Below are 18,104 nucleotides of genomic sequence, written 5' to 3' on the forward strand. Positions count from 1 at the left end.
AATGGCAATATGTTGAAGAGTACACACCAGTTTCCTTCAACTGGTGTTAAGGGATGCTTGCCATCCTCTAAAACTGGAGAGGGGCAATGCTAAAAAAACATAGGAGTTAAACAGAGTCTCATGACTTTCTGCTTCAGTCAAAATACTCTCAAGTCATTGAGAAGCAAAAGGAAATTAAGTTCTGCTGAGAAGAGGAAACATTTGCTGAAACTGCCATTAAGGCAAAATGAGACAGGCAGCTGCCACTTGAGTTTTGTTACAGGCCTCCCCAGGTGACAGCCCACACAGCTCGCTCACTGTCAGCATTGTGATTTCATGCTCTCTGAAAGTTCCTTGTTTGGCAAAGGGGTTCCCCTGTGAAGCTACCAGAATTTATTTTTATACAAAAGGAATCATAGAAGCCCAGGTTAAGAATGCTGACACATTAAAAACTGCATAAGGGACTCTTGTGTGTACAGGGTCAGTCTTCATAAATCACTGTCCCCTTCAGCATGGGGCAGACCAGTCTGAAGACACTTGCCCGGTGCGGATGGTACTGGTATACTGCTGCTGGCTGGGAGTAGAGAGACCTCCAGGGCTGACCCTGGTGAAAAGCAGGTACAGCCGAGTTGTAAGGCTTCATGGGAGCTTTCACCAACTTGACACTTCCATTCCCAAAGGCTTTTTATTTGAGGGGCTGGAGTCTACTCTGCCCTGTTGAAGACTGGCAGAGAATTGTCCTCGCTCTGGAGGGCAGACACTGTGAATAAGCAAGCCTCTACTCTTAACAGCAGAGACAAGGTTTGTGTATTTGTAATACTGCCAAAGCAGTCTGAACAGTGACACTGAGGGGGAAAAGGGTGACCCTGCTTTCTTGCTGGGTTTAGAGTGGGCAAACAATTCCTGCTTTCTTTGACTTTTGTTATGTTTTCGTATGGGAAAAATAGGAAGTCACTACATCTGTCGTTACTGTTTCTCATGGTGGTGTTTAAGGTAATTTTTTTTGTACAAAACACAACTTTCAAAAATAAAATTACCAAAAAACCTGGTGAAGCATTGTGCTGCTGTAACAGGAGGTTTCTTTGGTGCCAGAGCATCTTTCTTACCCCGTGGTGAAGGGTCCTTTATGTGGTACCTCGTGCCTGAATTAGTCTTGCCAGAATGGATCTCTTTGTGTTAGAACATATGTTTTTGCTGCCACCTTGTATCACTCCAGTTCTCCTAGGGCTTAAGAGGGAGGGGTATACACATCTTTCAGAACTGAAACTTTAAAAGCTCAGGTAGTTGTGGACAGAAGAGTTTCCTATGCTCTGTATTTTTCTGCAACAATAAAAATCAAAAATAACTTTGATGAAGGTTGTACTTCTCGAACACTAAGTTAATGTTGGGAGTGGGGGCGGGGGGAGGGATGTTAAAAAGCATGAAGACCTGCAAAGCCTCAACAAGCCTTTTTTATTAAGAACACTGAACATGAAATGAAGAAGGGAAGCCTTCCCATTTGACTGAAACAAAATCTGGTCCTCAGAAGTAGCTAGTATCATAGGCAGGCTAGCTGCCTGCCTACCCTGCCCAGGGCCAAGCTAAACAGGAGTTTTATCACACCCAGCCTGCTAAGGATGAAGTGGTTTAAGGGCAGCCCTCCCCTGGTGACTGCTCCCTCTTCCCTGCCCCCAAATTACATCAGACAAAATGGCATTATCAGGATGCAAGCATGGGCAGCTTCCTTTGGGCCTGTTTTCATTCAAGAAGCCTCAGAAGTCTTCCTTCACAGAAACAAGGATGACATATAAGTGAGATTAAACGGTACAATTAAGACTTGGAAGCTGCTGCCACAGTTAATCCATTTTCTAAGCACCTTCCCCCCCTCTCTAACCTGGGTCAGTAGAGCCCATTCCAAAGATCTCTAATGTTTTCCTACCTACCCTATCAGGTCTCCTCCCGTGCCACTTACAGCTTTCCTGCGACAGTAGGTGCTTTCCACATAGAACAGTCTTAAGTTTCACTCCAATACTCACATGAAACTTTTGAAAACAGAAAAGCTGAGACACATGGTTTATAAAATCATCTTGCTTTCTGGTATTTGGCTCTAGGGGGCACTTACCTCTTCATGCTTTGTGTAATTTCTTCAGGTTTTTTCCTGGTATTTGTTCGGGTGGTTTTTGTTTGGGGGGGGGTTTTGTTTGTTTTTTTTTAAAAAACAGAGTTTCTTCTGCAAGAGAAGAACTCTGCCCAGGTTTTCACCTTCAGAAAACCACATTTGGTCCTTAAAAAACCCCAGCCTTGGAAGGGCTGAAAGGGAAGGACTTGGCCTAAAACATAAGTCTACTCCTTAGAAAGGAGGAATAGTATTAAAGGATAAGTATTCAGTTGTTGGAGGGTGTGTTTTTGGTTTAACTGAGGAATAGAAATATCTGTTTTACAACTCCAGCATAGGTAAAAAAAAAAAAAACAGCCTAAGGCATGTGATAGAATCCTGCCGGCTTCAACTTTGTCCCATAAGCTCTCCTGAGGATAATGAAGGTAGACACAAAAATAATACAAACTGGTAAGAGAACACAAAAAAAAAAAAATCCCAAAATCAAAACCCTAGCCCATTTTATGAAGAGCCTTGGAGCTTCTAGAGACTGCTTTGGATCTGTAAATTATGCCCTAGCACAATGGAGAGACAAACCTAGTGCTCCAGGGTTCCCTAATGTAAGGCAATCCCCTTCAATTTTCCCATCACCTTGTCATAAGTACTCAGGATAAATCCTCCTCTGACTTGTTCAGAGCAGAGCACCTGGAGTGAATAGCTGCCACAACACTTTGCCTTCACTCTGCCTCTCTACCGGAAACAGTAAAGCTAAGGCAGCTCCTATTGCCACGGGCCTTCAAGTTTGGTATGCATGCTGGAATGGCTATTAAACACAGTTCATGAGCAGCCTAGGTATTTTTTTTAAGAGTGGAACAGCAGCAGCCCCTTCTGCTCAAATTCTTGTTTGTCCACCTCTGTCACTTGGAATAGACTAGTTCCCCTTCCTAAATGCCCCAGGCACAGCTGCTTCCAATGTCCATGTGGGACCAGCTCTTCCTATGCCTCAAGTTCTGACACAGTGAGATTCAAAACTAAGATCTAGCAGACCTGCTGTAGCGAAAAGGGGCAAGGGAAGTTCCCTTTCAGAAGTCTGCTAAGACAAAAGATATCCCCTTCACGACTTTATGTGGTATACAGGAGAGGCATATTCAAAATCAGGAAGAAGGAAAGATGTTTCAAGGCCCCAGGTGGGAGCTTTCCTCCCCCTCGTAGCACCATTAAGGGACTAAGACATGGGCATGGCAGTTTCAATCAGTTAAATTCCTTCTCATTTGTCTTGAATGCAAGACCGCAGGGGACAGTCCCATTCTTCCCTGCCCCAGCAAGATGCTCCAAAGCTGGCAGCTGCCCTGGGGTCAAAAGTGAGATGTCTGGGTTCAGAGCTGTTAGGTCTCCTTGAGGACATTGATCTTGGCACAGATCTTGAGAGCTGGTCCCAGCTTGATGTTCATGGCACTCATGAGGTGTTCCTCCTTCAGAAGTAACAGAGCCTGGCCATCAATTTCTTGTGAGCGAAACTCCTCTGCAATCTCCTGGCACCCTGTGAAACCAAGCAATAATGAGCACTGAGAAACGGATGTGCCCTGGGCACTTGCCTTGTTCCCAACTTTGAGCCTCTGGCACGTACAGAAAGCAAGCCAGGAATCTAACCAGCACCCGCTTCCCCACTCTGCTCCACAGTCTGCCTGAGTGAGGACACAGGCTGCTTGAGAAGTCATACATATGTATGACCTACTCCAATTCAGAAACACGTACAAAAGTGCAGTAAAACCCCTAGGCATCACTGACACCACTTCCTTTCCAGAAAGAAAGCCAACAAATTTCCCCATGCTGCTGGACTACAGGAGTGCAGGAGAGGATCTTAACTTCACCTTGCAGTGACGCAATGAACTCATACACTTCCTCCACACTCCAACGACTGGGGTTGCTGGACAGGAAGACTGGGTTGATGCCGTGTAGATCTGGGGTAGGTGGGGCCATACTAGAGTTTGCCAGGTCTCTCTCTCCATGACTGGCCCTTACTGACAGGGGTCCTGGAGATGTAGGAGACAAAGCTTCATCATAGCTGGAGTTATCAGAGCCTCGACTTGAATCTTCCTGGCCCTACAAGCCCGGGGGAAAGAAAGAAAACAAAAAGCATTCTGTAAGAAATTCACAATTTCTAGGTGCAAAACAAGACATTGAGAACAGCAGAAGTTGTCCCAACAGTCTGGGACAACTGTCTCAAGCTGTTGGTCCAGGGGCAGCTGACACAAGAGCTCTCTGATGCTACAAAAGGGAGACCTTATTATTCTTGCCTCCTTTCCTCTTCCTTCTACCCATCCTCCCATGAGCTGAAGCTCATTCAATTCTTCTCTCTCTCATTCAAATAATTCACGTGGAAGAACGCTAACCAAATGGGAAATGTGGACTGGTTTTTACCAAAGCTGTCAGCTGATCCGCTCACTGAGACCTCCGAGACACACATGGGAGCACACACAGAGCAACAAAACAAGAGCAAATGTGAATCCAGTTTCTTCAGTCAATGAGTGATTAGAAAACAGATCACTATGCCTTGAGTAAAGACTGTGTCAGTGTGCACTTGCTACATCCTGTACGACTACACCCACTGTGAAAAAGTGGTGCACACAGCAGTGACAACCTTTACACTGAAACCTGCCTTGAGAGAGGCAGAAAGCACCGTGTCCTCACCCTGTGGCGCTTGCCCTGGATCTTTGTTCGAGCAATTTCAGAGCTGCTACGCCGTGATCCCCGCCGGCGCACACGAGCATAGTTAGCTTCCTGAAATTCCTTCATCTTCTTTCTCTGTAGCCGAAACTGATGGCTGCAGCTGACGTTGTACCTCAAATAAGGAGAAGCAGAGCAGCAGTTAGGAGACAACAACTATCTAAACCTACTGCTTCTCCTTGCTCTAGATGGGGATAAAACTCCTCTTTACCATCAAGTTCTGTTCCTCCTCCGCCTTGGAAAGAACCAGTCCAGACTTCTGACACAAGAATATTTGGACACCAGAGTCTTGATCTAACATCTGAAGGGTCAATTAAGTCATTCCCCTAAGGGAAAAAAGACCCATAACAAGCACTCTGCTATGAATAGGAGGCAGCAACGACTAGTCTAACTTCTCCCCATGTTTCTTCCCCTGTGCTCCCTTGTGTCTTTGTCTAGTACCAAGCTACCAGTATCCACTCATTTCATCAGTCAAATGTACATTTGACTGAAGAGAAGTTCTTTGGAGCCCCAGAACTTCACCCTTCCCCCTTGATTTTCTAAGCAAGTCAGAAACCCCATTTACACTCCGCGCCACATTCACCTCTCCGGATCTAGAAGCATTCACGGATCAGTTAAGAGTCTAAAGGATCTCTGTGTCCAGCGCATCCCATGGAGGGAGGATCAAATGTACTGAAGTGTTGCACACTACCTGGAGAAAAGGCACATGCCCAGTTCCAGTCAGAAAAAAGGAAGATTATGTCTTGCTATTACCTTTTAGCACAGGTCATGGAACAGAACCTCTTGGAGCCACGGAACTGGGTTGCTGGGGCATACTTCCCACAGTATTCACATTTCAGCAAGTTTGCTGCCTTCTCAAGCTCTAGTGAGATATAGAGATACACACCAGTTGATGACCTGAACTGAAGCAGATCACACACTATGGTTCCCCACTGCACTACTCTTCTGAGCAGACAGATTCCAGGCACTGTTCACTGTTGAATCTACTAAGCAGTTAGCTTGGGGAAAGAGAGGCAGAAGCTCCACTAATTAGGACCCCAGAATATTGAACAGAAGTTTATTTCTTCTTGTTTCGCTTCAAAAAAATAGCATATCCCTCATATGCTACAAGTCTGTGCGGAAAATCCCCATCACTGCACACTCTGCTGTGTCCACACATCCTTCAGAGTCATTAAAAACAGGTACAGTTCAGATTCTCCTGCTTACTGCTGACATGGGGTGTGTTAGATCATATTTACAACAACAAAGTATTGTCTTCTGGCACTCAAGAAAAGGAGATCCTAGGTCTGTAGCTGGAGTCTCTAGGGAGTTAGCAGGAAGGCAGGAAGATATACAAGTCCATAATGTATAAAGTTAGTAATACAGTATCAGAGAGCAGAGACTTTCAGTAATACTAGCTAGGTCCCCTGGTGCTGAAACTCACCCATAGAAGCACTGTCTGCTCCCGGAGAATTGCTGGACTGGTTCTCACTCTGGCCAGAAGGAGTATCTCCCTGCAGTGGCTTTTCAGATTCTTTCAGCAGCTGAGAACAACCCACCTAGACAGGAAGAGAAAGAGTTGGGCCTATCAGTAAAGCATTCTCTGTGTCCACCACCCTTTGCAAGGTATATGTTGCTCACACCTTATTAAAGCTCAGAAGAATCCCTCTGCCTACTAGGGAAGGAGAGATGCTGAACAAAATTATTACTCCTTCCTGACTCACAGGCTTGGCAGTTCACTCAAAGATCGCCAAGTACTATCTGCCTTGAATATTCCACGTAACTGCATTTCTCTGTATTTGCTTTATTTGCTGCTTTTCTAAAATGCAGTGTGCGTCTTTCCTTCACTAAAAACCTGAGAGAAGAACCTTCTTACAATTCCTGCATAAATCATTCCTTTAGGGACTACTGGAGAAAACAGTTCCCATTACACTTGTTTTACCACTCCCAAGCCACTCCTTTAATGCCACCACTTAATGTCTTGTTTCCTTAATGTCTTGACTGCATGACACCTCCCTCCTTTCCCTTCCTCTTCATTGTGTCTGAGGCTAAAAATGCTGAGTTGGAATATGGGAAAAGAAACTCCTCTCCAAGGATGTAAACCCACCCTGAGATAAGCCACCCTCCCAAGAGGGCAGGCACTACACCTCCCTCCCTCCCAGCAGAGAATCCCTACCGGAAAGGGCTCTGCTCCTTCCTGGATGACAAAGCCTTCAATGATGTGTGTGAGGATCTGAGGCTTGACGATGGCTTGTGGGGGTTTGGAGTCTCCCATCTGACGTGACACCATTGCCAGGTTTGGGGTGGGAGCAGAGGTGGGGGTGACTGATGCTCCTTCACTTGAGGTGGTATTTGGGGTTGCAATGGCAGCAGGATCAGATTTATCTGCAAAGTTAACAGCACAAGAGTCAGTTAGCTTTGCTCCATCTACTACTTCAATGGAGTATGAGGTCAGATCATGAGCACACACAAGCAGAGCTCTCCTTTGTACCTCACCTCCAAGGCCACTCTTCTCCTCCACGTTTTTGGGGATGTCTGTCACAGGAGAGGTCCTGGCAGGCACGAGTGCAGGGACACCGGATGACTCCTCCTTCTCCTCCTCTGATTCTGCCTTGCGCTTTACCGCTAAAGTCTGAGACTTGCCCTGCGTGAATAAAGAGGAACATATAGGCAGAGAGAGAAGCTCCAAAGCAAAGAACAAGACAGACTGAAGACAAAAGGAAGATGTATCCTGCTCAATCGTACTTCATTTCCAGCCAAGTTCCTTCTGGAGATGCCTCTAGCTCCCTCTACTTAGGAGCATTTGCTTAGTAGGGAGTAAAATTTCAGAAGACTCACTAGAATACCACTGTGACTAGGATCCGTTGTCCTGATTCATGTTAATACACTGATACCATACCAAGAACCTCAAAGGATTATTCCAGGAAGAAAGAAATGGAATGGCAGTCACTCAGCAGTTTCCAAACAGGCTTTTGGCTAAATCAGATCAGTTTCAATGAAAGAGAGTCGAAAGAGTAGGGGACACATGTCAGATGAGAGCAGAATTGCCCCCCACTTCAAAAATTAGGACAAATCCTGACATCTTCCTGAAGAAGCAGCCGGAGTTTAGGAACAGTCTCAGCAACTGGCTAAAGACACCTGAGCTAGCAACGTGCTGCTGTCCCAGGGTGTCAGGCAGGCCCGAGCTGCACAGTCCACAGTCTACAGAATGTGAGCCATCTTTGTTCTCCTCTGCACAGCCCATTGGTAGCGGATCTCCTCTGAGAGAGCCTAGAGTCAGTGCCTGGTACCGCACCCCAAGGAGTCTCTGACCCGGAGGTATCTGCACCTAGTGAGGAGCGGGAAGTTCAGTCTTCATGGCCCACTCAGCTTTCATCTCTCTCCTGAGAGAGACAAGAGGTCAGATATTGTTTGTATTGGGTTTATTCACAAGGTTTTGGTAGCAGTGGGGCTGCAGGGGTGACTTCTGTGAGAAGACACCGTGAGACAGACCATGAGAAGACACTGTGAGAAGTTTCCCCCGTGTCTGACAGCCAATTCCAGCTGGCTCCAAGAAGGAAATGCTGCTGGCCAAAGCTGAGCCCTCTGTGATAACATATTTAAGAACAGATCAAAAATACTGTGCAACAGCAACTGGGAGAGAGAAGTGAGAATGTGTAAGAGAAACAACTCTGCAGACACGAAGGTCAGCACAGAAGGAGGAAGGAGGCGCTCCAGATGCCATAGCAGAGATTCCCCCGCAGCCTGTGATGAAGATCATGGTGAGGCAGCCTGTCTCCCTGCAGCCCATGGTGGAGCAGATACCCACCCAGAGCCTGTGAAGGACCTCACACCAGAGCAGGTGGATGTGCCCGAAGGAGACTGTGACCCCATGGGCAGTCCACTCTGGAGCAGGCTTCTAGCAGGACCTGTGGCCCCACAGAGGAGGGCCCATACTGAAGCAGGTTTTCTGGCAGGACTTGTGACCCCATAGAGAACACATGCTGGAGCAGTCTGTTCCTGAAGGACTGCACCCTGCAGAAGGGACCCACACTGGAGGAATTCATGAAGAACTGCAGCCTGTGGGAAGGACTTATGTTGGAGAAGTTCACGGAGGACTGTCTCCTGTGGGAGAGACCCCATTCTGCAACAAAGGAAGAAGTGTGAGGAGGAAGGAGCAGCAGAGGCAAAACGTTATGAACTGACCACAACCCCCATTCCCTGTCTTCTGCACCACTCAGGGCAAAGAGGTAGAATAGCTGGGAGTGAAGATTAGCCTGTGAAGGAGAGAAGGTGCTTTTTAGATCTGTTCCAATAAGAATATTATCTCATTATCCTCCTCTGATTAATTGGCAGTAAATTAAATTAATTTCCCTAAACTGCCTATAATGGTAATTGGTAAGTGATGTCCCTGTCCTTACCTTGACCCATGAGCTTTTCATTGTATTTTTCTCCCCCTGTCCTGTTGTAAAGGGGGAGTGATAGAGCAGTTTGATGGTTCACCTGGAAGCCAGCCAAGGTCAACCCACCGTATTGTTAAATGGGATATTTAGTGTGTGATGTGGACACCTACACCATTCAGGATGGGGTCTGAGTCTCATCTCTTTACTTCATGCGAGCCTTTGAATAATAATGTGGAAGAGGAATGCTTGTAGTCAGTAACCTCAAGGGCTGGATAGGAATTAGTTGGTTTTGAGTGAAAAAAGTCTCCACGTCCCTTTACCCAAACCCCTTACCCATCCCATCCCACTGACCTGGGCCTGGACTGCGATTGGTGTCCTAGGAATGAACAAAGAGAATCCATATGCTATTCTCCTTCTCAATGGTATCACTTACTGGCAACTGGACAGACTGCATGTAGAATGCTGATGGCATCTGAGCCACAACTGGAGAGGAGGCTGGGCTCTTCACCATGTGGGCTGTGCCTTGAACTTGTGCCAAATTCACCCCTGTGGTGAGAGGAGGAGCTTCCTGCGAGGATGCTGGGGCTGAAGATGATGAAGGGGAAGCAGCATGGGCTTGGGAAACAGGCTGGACTACGGCTGGCATTCCCCGGGATGTCGGCACTGCTGCGGCAATCTGAGCCAAACCCAGTGCTTGGGCTTGGCCTGAGCCCTGCTGCCGGGTACCCACCACCTGCACTGGGATGTGTGGTGGAGGCTGCTGTGTTGCTGACATTTTGGCAGGCCCAAGCTGAGGTGGTTTGATGGGGGTGACCAGAGATTTTGACTGAATTGGAACAGGTGACTTGGTGGATGGCTGGCAAGGACTGTCCTGCTGGAGCTGCACAGGCTGTGGCTGGGACTGCAACATAGGCTGCACCACAAGGGTCTGAGCCTGCTGCTGGTTCTGAGGTGGAGCCTGTTGCTGCGGAGGTTGAGCTTGCTGCTGCTGTTGGGTGAGAGATGGTGCTTGCTGCTGTTGCTGCTGTTGGGCCAGCTGAAGATGGGTGGCTGTGTGGAGGAGCTGTGACTGGCGGGGTTGGGAAATCTGGTGAGAGATGGTGCTTGCTGCTGTTGCTGCTGTTGGGCCAGCTGAAGATGGGTGGCTGTGTGGAGGAGCTGTGACTGGCGGTGTTGGAACTGCTGCTGGTGATGAATGGCAATCTGCTGCTGGATCACCACCTGCTTCTGCAGGTGGATCTGCTGCTGCTGCTGGATCAGTGAGTGTGGCTGTATCTGTGTATATGTGGCTATACAAACACAGAATGAGAAGAGGAAAGCACAAAAGTTAGCAACAGTGCAGCTGGGAACAACAACAACAAAAAAATGCAGGCAGCCACTGCACTGGTTTGAGTCATTAAACTCCAAAAGGACTGGGGGAGTAAATCAACTTCTCTGGCTAATAGAGAGTGATAACACCTAGAGACAAGCCTCAGGGAACCCAGAGGCTGGGAGGCATGCTGGAAAACCTCTCAGCACTGGACTTACTTTCAAATGGCACTCTTGCAAAAGCCCAGGGGGCTCAAAAAGAAGGAATAGTTCTGCACTTACCTGAGCTGATCAATGTCTGGCTGGGTGCTGGTGTAGCGGTCCTGGTCAGGTTCATGCCCACTGTTTGCTGTCCACCACTGTCCGTTTCACCCTTCTTTGTGGCTGCATTCTCTGCCTCTGTCTGGCTTCCCTGGCTGACAGTCACAGCTTGGGCAGCTGCTACCGGTAACGGTTGAACCACTCCGGTGCCTTTCCTCTGGCAACTGCCAGCGGCGCCTGCTGAGGAGTTCTGGCTCAATCCTGTTGAGGTCTGGCTCCCACCACTTGCCACCACACCCCCAGAGACACCATTGCTGCCTGCTGCTCCCTGACTCAAGTTGAGGGACTGGCCTGTGCTGCTGGAGGAGGCCTGAGCCACTGCCAGGGTCTGGCCTGTGCTGGTGGCCTGGGCTAAGCCTGAAGCCTGGGAGCTTCCTGGCAGAACTGCCTTCTGAGCAGAGCTTTGGAGCTGGGCGTTAGCGGCTGAGGGCTGCTGGCTCCTCACAGCCAAGTTCTGCACCTAGAAACACGTATACAAAACAGAATCCATTTGCTTTACGTACGTTACTTGCTGGAAGTTTGGCAGAGAACACATGCACGACACACTGTACTGGGATGCAGGCTAAGCTGATGCTTTGACTCTCACATGTGGAGCTGGCTAACACTGCGAGGCAAAGCTCAGGCACAGCCCTCCCCAGGAAACACATTATCCTGAACTCCTTCCTGCCCCATCTCTGATGGAAGTTAAAAGATCTCTTGGCACTTTCTGAAGAGCACATCAGGACACCACCATTCTCCAAGGTATGGGACAGCCTTCAGACCTGCCCGCTGTGCCTTTGCATTGGTAGGACCCCTCTCAGCACAGCTCTAGGAGCACTGACGTACCCCTTTAAAGACCAGTCATTCCTTTTCAATTTTCGTGCCACCTGCCTGCTGCCCCTGTGTAGGGCTTTCCACTCAGCAGGCCCAGAGATCACTCATGGCCTGCAGCCCTGATTTCACCAGTTCCTCTGCATTTTGGTGCTGCCATCCTCTGTATTCACTCCTCCTCCAAATACATTGTTATCTTCCAGATTTGATCATGACTGACTTTCCTTCAACAAAAGTGCTCCAGACAAGAAAAATATGAAGTATCTGGAATTCCCAAGAATAACTGGAACAGGACAAGGAAAACAGGAAGCGTTGGCAGCTCCCTGACCTCCGGGATTACTCATCAATGAATGCAGGAGCTAAGACCATGTGGCCTGCTTGGTCTCTGGCATCTTTTCAACAACAAACCAACTGGGTGAAGGAATACTGCCACTGGCAAAGTCTATTCCTTGCAGAGTGACTGAAAACTGGACACAAAATTCAACAATTCTTCTCACACAAAGACAATTGAGAAACTGTGAAGATGGGATTGATGCAGCCTGTGGCTCACCCCAGAAATTTTAAGCAGAAATTAATCCCATCTCTGGAGGGAAAAGGCAAACATGAGAAAAACAAGGTGGCAGGCAAGAACAGAATCTCCTGCCTGCACAGGGACACAGGTTGGGGATAAAACAGAGCTAATCCACTATACAAGGACGGCTGGAGACAGAGACCAGAAGTGTGGAGTGACAGGGAGGGGGGGAGGGGAGGACTCTGGGTGGGAGTGTCACTGACCTGGTCTGTGTCCGCATGGACCCCAGGAGACTGAGTGGGTGGTACCTCCTGCTGGACAGCAGCCACAGCCCCATTGGGCATCAGGATGAGTTGGGAGGCAAGAGGCACATTGCGGCCCAAGGTCCGGTTTACCTGCAACAGGTTCCCCAGCTGTGGCTGTTGAGGGAGAGTCAGGTGACGTGGAACGAAAGGAACGGAGGGGAAGAGAGAAAGAAAGCAAACCACAAGCAAACAGATTACGAAGCAACACTGGGCTGCAATGTCACATGTTGCAAAACCCCCAACCCCCCCTGCACTGTAACATTGAACGTAACCCTCGTGAGCAGGAAAACAGGACCAGTTCCCTTATGGAAACAAGCACTCTTCTGTCAAACATGGGCCTGGGCCAAGTCCCACAAGCTGCCCAGGGCTAGCTAGAAGACTGGGATATCATCGAATTTTCAGATGTGTATCTGGTACTGGTTGAGAAACAGTGATAAAAGACATACATTCAAGACCAGAGTTGCTTGAAAAGAATGAGGTTACAATCTGTATCTGAAGTCATCTTAGACACAGAAAATATTTTTCAAGTAGGTAACCAAACCCCAAACTGGCTATGTAGTCAAGCCTAATGTTTTCTATTTAGCAGCATTTCAAAGTGATTGAAGGGGTGACACAGTTGTTCATGCAGATTCATGTTTCTAGACTTACTTGAATTCTGACTTACAACCCTGAGCTCAACAGTGGTAGAAGAAAGTAATTTACCAGATATCTGTTCCAGCATTGTACCAGAAGAGTAGCTTTATTTCTGTGAGCTACATCCACGTGTAGGGCATATATCTCACATTCACACGCTAGTGAGAAGTGCCATGGGATCTTTAACATCTATGCAGAGCAGAGACAAACACGGCTCTCAACGATCTCACCTGAGCCACACAATGCAAAGCTCATCTACCTTGAAAAGCTGAGCCCAGAGTCAAACCTGTGGTTTCAGGGACAGGAGACTCCTCATGTGAACTTGAAAAATAGCACATCATCCTTAAAGCTAGAGTTAGTCCAACGGTGTTGGTAATCCCAAGTAGTGAAACACTGAAGTGGCTAGGAAGTGGGCTTCATGAGCAGGATGTATTTTGCATACACATGTCTTACCCGGAGATACATCTGGGCCTGTGACTGGTTGAGAGGAGGTGAGGTGGTGTTCCCAAGGAGCACAGACTGCGTCAGGGTTGTGGCGCTGGGGGAACTCACACTCTGTGACCGACTGATCAGTTGGGCAGCTGATGTGGTGGCTAGGTTGATCTTAAACCAGAGAAAGGCCCCAAATCATAATACGAAAAAACAGAGGCAAAGAAATAAGTACAAATTCACTTACTGGGGTATAGCCAAAACAGACATTTTACAGTTCTTTCCTGTATCCAACAGGGGACCAAGAAGAAAAGAAGTTCTTGTCTTAGCGGCTGCACAGTTTAAACCAGACAAAGCCATGGATACTAACTTTATTTGTACACTGAGCCTGAGTATCTCTGTTAGCATGCAACTGCAATAAGAGACTCAGAAGAAATACATCATTTTCTCCAGCCCCTCAAGTAAAGGAAAAAACCCAACAAAGTAATTTCTACACTACCAACTCATCCACTCTCTGAACAAATCCCAGTTCCTCAACACTCACAACAAAACAAGACTTCCTCTGATTTAACAAACTGCTTGTCCTGGTTTTGGCTGAGATAGAACTGGTTTTGCCTTCTTAGTAGCTAGAACAGTGCTGTGCTTTGGATTCACTCTGGGATTAGGTGTGAGAAGAATGCCGGTAGGAAACTGATGGTTCTAGTTGTTGCTAAAAAATCAGGGAATTTTCTATTTCCCATGTCTTGCTAGTGTGCAGGGGGCCCAGAAGCTGGGAGCGAGCACAGCCAGAGCTATGGACCAAAATCAGCCAATGGAGTATTCCATATCGTACAACGTCATGCTCAGTGTATAGATGAGGGTTGGCTGGAAAGCTGGGGCTCTCTTTTCCAGGATTACAGTTTTGGGATTTTCTCCTCCAGGATCGCTAGATGGGAATGGGCTGAGCCTCGGTGGGTCGTGAGCAATTTCGTCACACAATTACTCGTTTGTATATTCTACTGGTATTACTATTATTTTAATTTTATCCTAATTCAATTATTATACTGTTCTTTTCTCACCACACAAGTTTTAGTTTGGTTTTTTTTTTTCTCCAATTCTCCTCCTCATCCCACTGGGAGCAGGGAGGAATGAGCAAGTGGCTGTGTGCTGCTTGGTTGCTGGCTGGGGTTTAAACATAACACTACTACTCTGCCCAAGAAAAAAAGAGCATTCCCTTTCAAGCTGCTCATGACTTTCCTTTCTAATCCATAACAAGATATTCCCAAAGCCTCAGCAAAGAAGGATCAGCGTCCACCTTTCCAGCTAAGAGGCCTCTCCCACTCATAAACTTTTTCTGGTCTCCTCAACCTCCACCAATAATGACAGCACCCCAAATCCTCAAAGCTGTCTGCATCTTGTAGATTCCCAGCATTCTTAGAAGCTGTGTTTCCCTGGCTGACTGCCTTCCTAAAAGACAAAGAGGAGAAAGAACCAGGCAAGTGATGCGAAAGAGGCTTTAATAGGTGTGTGAGGGAGCAGTTACTCACAGAGGCCTGGGTGGTGGTAGTCTGTTGTGGGGTGCTGGTGTTGGGGGAACTGGCCTGTCTACTGGCTGCAATTGTAGCCTGCAAGAGAGAGTGACAGATGAGTACCTGGAACAAACTTGTCAATCCACCCCAAATACTTGACTTTGTCAGAACACTTGGTCCCATCGGGATCTACTCCCATTCCTGAGAACAAGAGCACAATCTAACCACTACAAATCTTTGTCATGCTCTACAAACCAGGTGCAGCAACTCAGCAAGGTATCTACTTTCCCCCAACCAGTTCAGTCCTAAACACTGTCCAAGGCAGTGGACAACAGAACCTTACAGTGCATGACCTACAGTCCTTCCACCCATGGCTACATACCCTACTGTTGCCCCAGCTTGCCACGCTACTCCCTGCAACCCTCATCATGATGCTGCAATCCACTGTTAACACCCAGATGTTCCCCACAATATTAGCAATTTGCTAGGGAAGATCAGCAGTAGTTTAGGAACACCACGATGATAGCACTCCAAGTAACAAATTTCAGAATACAGCAGAACCACAGATTACAGCGTGGTTCGTGGAGGAATGTAAATATTACTAGATTTCTTTACCCCCACCTCTATGATCCCATGGGAATTCCACTGTATAAGTTTAGTTAGGTCTATATCTAAGATTTGTGCAAAACTGGTGAGAGGATTCATTTCCTCTATGCAATGTAACTGCAGGTAGGGATGTTGAGGACAAATAAATCCTGGACTAATATAGCCAAGGAGCGTCTCTACGGAGACGTTGGAGATGTGGTTACACAGACAGATCTGTAGTCACATAACGCATAATACACCTCCAAATGATGACAAAGTCTGGTAGGTGAGCAAAGTTACTAAAGAAAAAAATTACTCAACAAGTACACATCATAAAATGTTTTGATTTGTGTAAACATATCTCAACTAAAGAAACACCCTCCTGGCTGGACAAGATCTACCCCAGATCTCTCTTGCTAGTAAATGGTAAAGAAAACATGGACTACTAAGTTTCCAGACAGAAAATTCAGAGGATACCTTGAATTTTCACACCCTGCTTTTGTGTGCCTGAAATTTCATGCACACAAGCTCCTGTTTATTCTCAGAGAAGTAACGATCCATTATTCACTTTTACAGTTTTTAAACACTGCTGATTTAAGCACCCTTCTTTCATTTAAAGAAGGTGCAGAGGCTACTCATAGGCCTCAGAAGGGCAGATCTCCTGATGGAAATGCCAAATTTTATCCTCCCTTGCTCTGGGCCTGAAAACCAAAGGAATCTTTGCATCAGGCTTCCAGTTTACCAGCTGTATGTATAAGCTTTCAACAATGTGTTTAGGGATTCATTGTCTCACCATGGATCAGGACGACCTTGGTGCACTAGTCATCGTATAAAGAGAAAAATCTCTGGTTCTTCCCCAGCGAACGATCCAATTCCTCTCCTTTTGCCCCCTGGCAACTTACCTGCTGGACAGCAGCCAGGCTGTGAAGCTGGGCACTGTTAAGCTGTTGCTGGAGCATAAACTGATGAAAGTACTGGGCTGCATTGGGCTGTCTCTGGAGTGCCTGCAGGGCCTAGAGAAAGAGGAAAATGCCATTGTCAAAAGTAGCGTGCCCTTGAAATGTGATTAGAGAGAGCAAAGAGGAAATAAATAACAGCCATGGGACCATCACTAGACCCCATGAAAAAGCAAAGTCATTAGAATAGCACATCAAAATTCACAGTACAGCTACAAATTTGGCAAGAGACTAAATCACAGACGTATTCTAGGACAGCACAGTTATAAGCCTCCAGGAATTTGGGGATGTGCATGCTCAAGCAGGCAGATAAGTGTTCCAGTATGGTATGTATACAGAGGATATACACTATATAGAGGAACCAGGAGGATAAACTGAATGATTTGCTCTAGAACAGTAGTAAGTCTATTGGATCACAGTACGGATGGGTTAAATCTAAGAGGCTGGACACTGGAGGACTAACCTATAAAACATGAAGCACAGTATCAGGCTACATGAGCTAAACATCAGGCCTAGCTCAAGAATTTCTAAATTTGAACACTTGACAGTCCTTTGAGCATGCTCCCACCCTGGCACAGGACAATTCAGAGGAACAGAAAAGGGCTCACCACCACCTTCCACTGATGCACATGCCATCCCAGACCATGATGGTGCCTCACCTGTACTGCCTGTCGCTCATAGAGAGACATCTGCGATATCTGAGGACGGGTGCTTCCTCCAGAACTGGAGCTCCCGCTGGTGGAGCTGGAGTTCTGCTCACTTTCAGTCTCCATGGCGACAGGATCCCAGGAGCTCAGGCTGAGGCGGACTCCAGATCTACATCGAGAGAACTGGAAACTAAGTCAGGCTAGAGAAAGAACCAAACTGTATTTCACTGCATTACACAACTTTTTTTTTATTGGAATATCCCAGCAGCAGGCTCTTTGCACAGCTTTGCTGCATCACAGGGGATCAGAGATGTCCAGGTTCTGAAATTACCCAGAAATCATTCTCAGAGTTTAAATCTTTTATTATCACAGTCAGAACTGTAATGCACAGATTCTCGTATTTTTATTGCCATGCTACAGTTGGAAGCTACGGCACCCTGAATTCTTAAAAATGCAGCCGAGTGACGGAGCAGCGGCAGCTCATTTGGACAACTATTTGGTTACAGACCTGATCGCCTCTCCTTCAAGAAAGGCTAGTGAACTGAGGCAAACTGCACTCTGCTTCCAGTTGCCCACTGCACTTTGGCAGCTTCTGATGCTCTCCTTCCTCCAGACCCACAGGAGGTATATCATTATCCCACAACTCTGCTGCTCTACTGCAGATATACCAACTCGGTACCTCCTTCTCCCACTTTAGCCCCCAGCCCTCGACTGCTTCTTTCCTTCTTCCTCTGATCACACAGACTTTCCAACCACTTGTTGCTCCTGACAGATTGTAACTTGAATATTAGACTGGAAGCTGGTATCTGTGGTGGCAAATTGCTTTTGGGAGGAATGGAGTCAAAAGCAGAGTGGATGAAGGGTTCACTGGCAACAATTGCAAGCGGAAAGCTCACGCAGAGCCAGAGAGATCTTCCAACAGCAGAAAGATGAGTTGAGGTGAATTGCAG

General features: G+C 47.1%; 1 protein-coding gene across 1 annotated transcript; it reads right to left on the reverse strand.

Annotated features, from left to right (window-relative positions):
* Positions 1-3,280: 3,280 nt before the first annotated feature.
* PHC1 (polyhomeotic homolog 1 (Drosophila)) lies at positions 3,281-17,280 on the reverse strand. Its single transcript, XM_010135162.1, has 15 exons — positions 17,167-17,280; positions 16,454-16,564; positions 14,985-15,062; positions 13,483-13,632; positions 12,355-12,510; positions 10,732-11,230; positions 10,246-10,430; positions 9,575-10,177; positions 7,256-7,403; positions 6,936-7,144; positions 6,204-6,318; positions 5,534-5,642; positions 4,745-4,895; positions 3,925-4,156; positions 3,281-3,593 (listed from the first exon to the last, which is right to left on the reverse strand). Exons 1-15 carry the CDS (start codon positions 17,278-17,280, stop codon positions 3,439-3,441), a joined length of 3,015 nt encoding a protein of 1,004 aa, XP_010133464.1. The 3' UTR covers positions 3,281-3,438.
* Between the last annotated feature and the right edge of the window lie 824 nt (positions 17,281-18,104).

Source organism: Buceros rhinoceros, unplaced genomic scaffold (assembly GCF_000710305.1).
Source record: "Buceros rhinoceros silvestris isolate BGI_N320 unplaced genomic scaffold, ASM71030v1 scaffold23134, whole genome shotgun sequence".
NCBI lineage: Eukaryota > Metazoa > Chordata > Aves > Bucerotiformes > Bucerotidae > Buceros > Buceros rhinoceros.

Coding starts and splice junctions, on each gene's coding strand:
- PHC1 (XM_010135162.1), bottom strand. CDS start 17,280: ATGGAGACTGAAAGTGAGCAGAACTCCAGCTCCACCAGCGGGAGCTCC. Junction 5,643..6,203: donor AGCAGACAGTGCTTCTATGG/GTGAGTTTCAGC, acceptor ATATCTCACTAG/AGCTTGAGAAGGCAGCAAAC. Junction 4,896..5,533: donor TCCATGACCTGTGCTAAAAG/GTAATAGCAAGA, acceptor TCCTTATTTGAG/GTACAACGTCAGCTGCAGCC.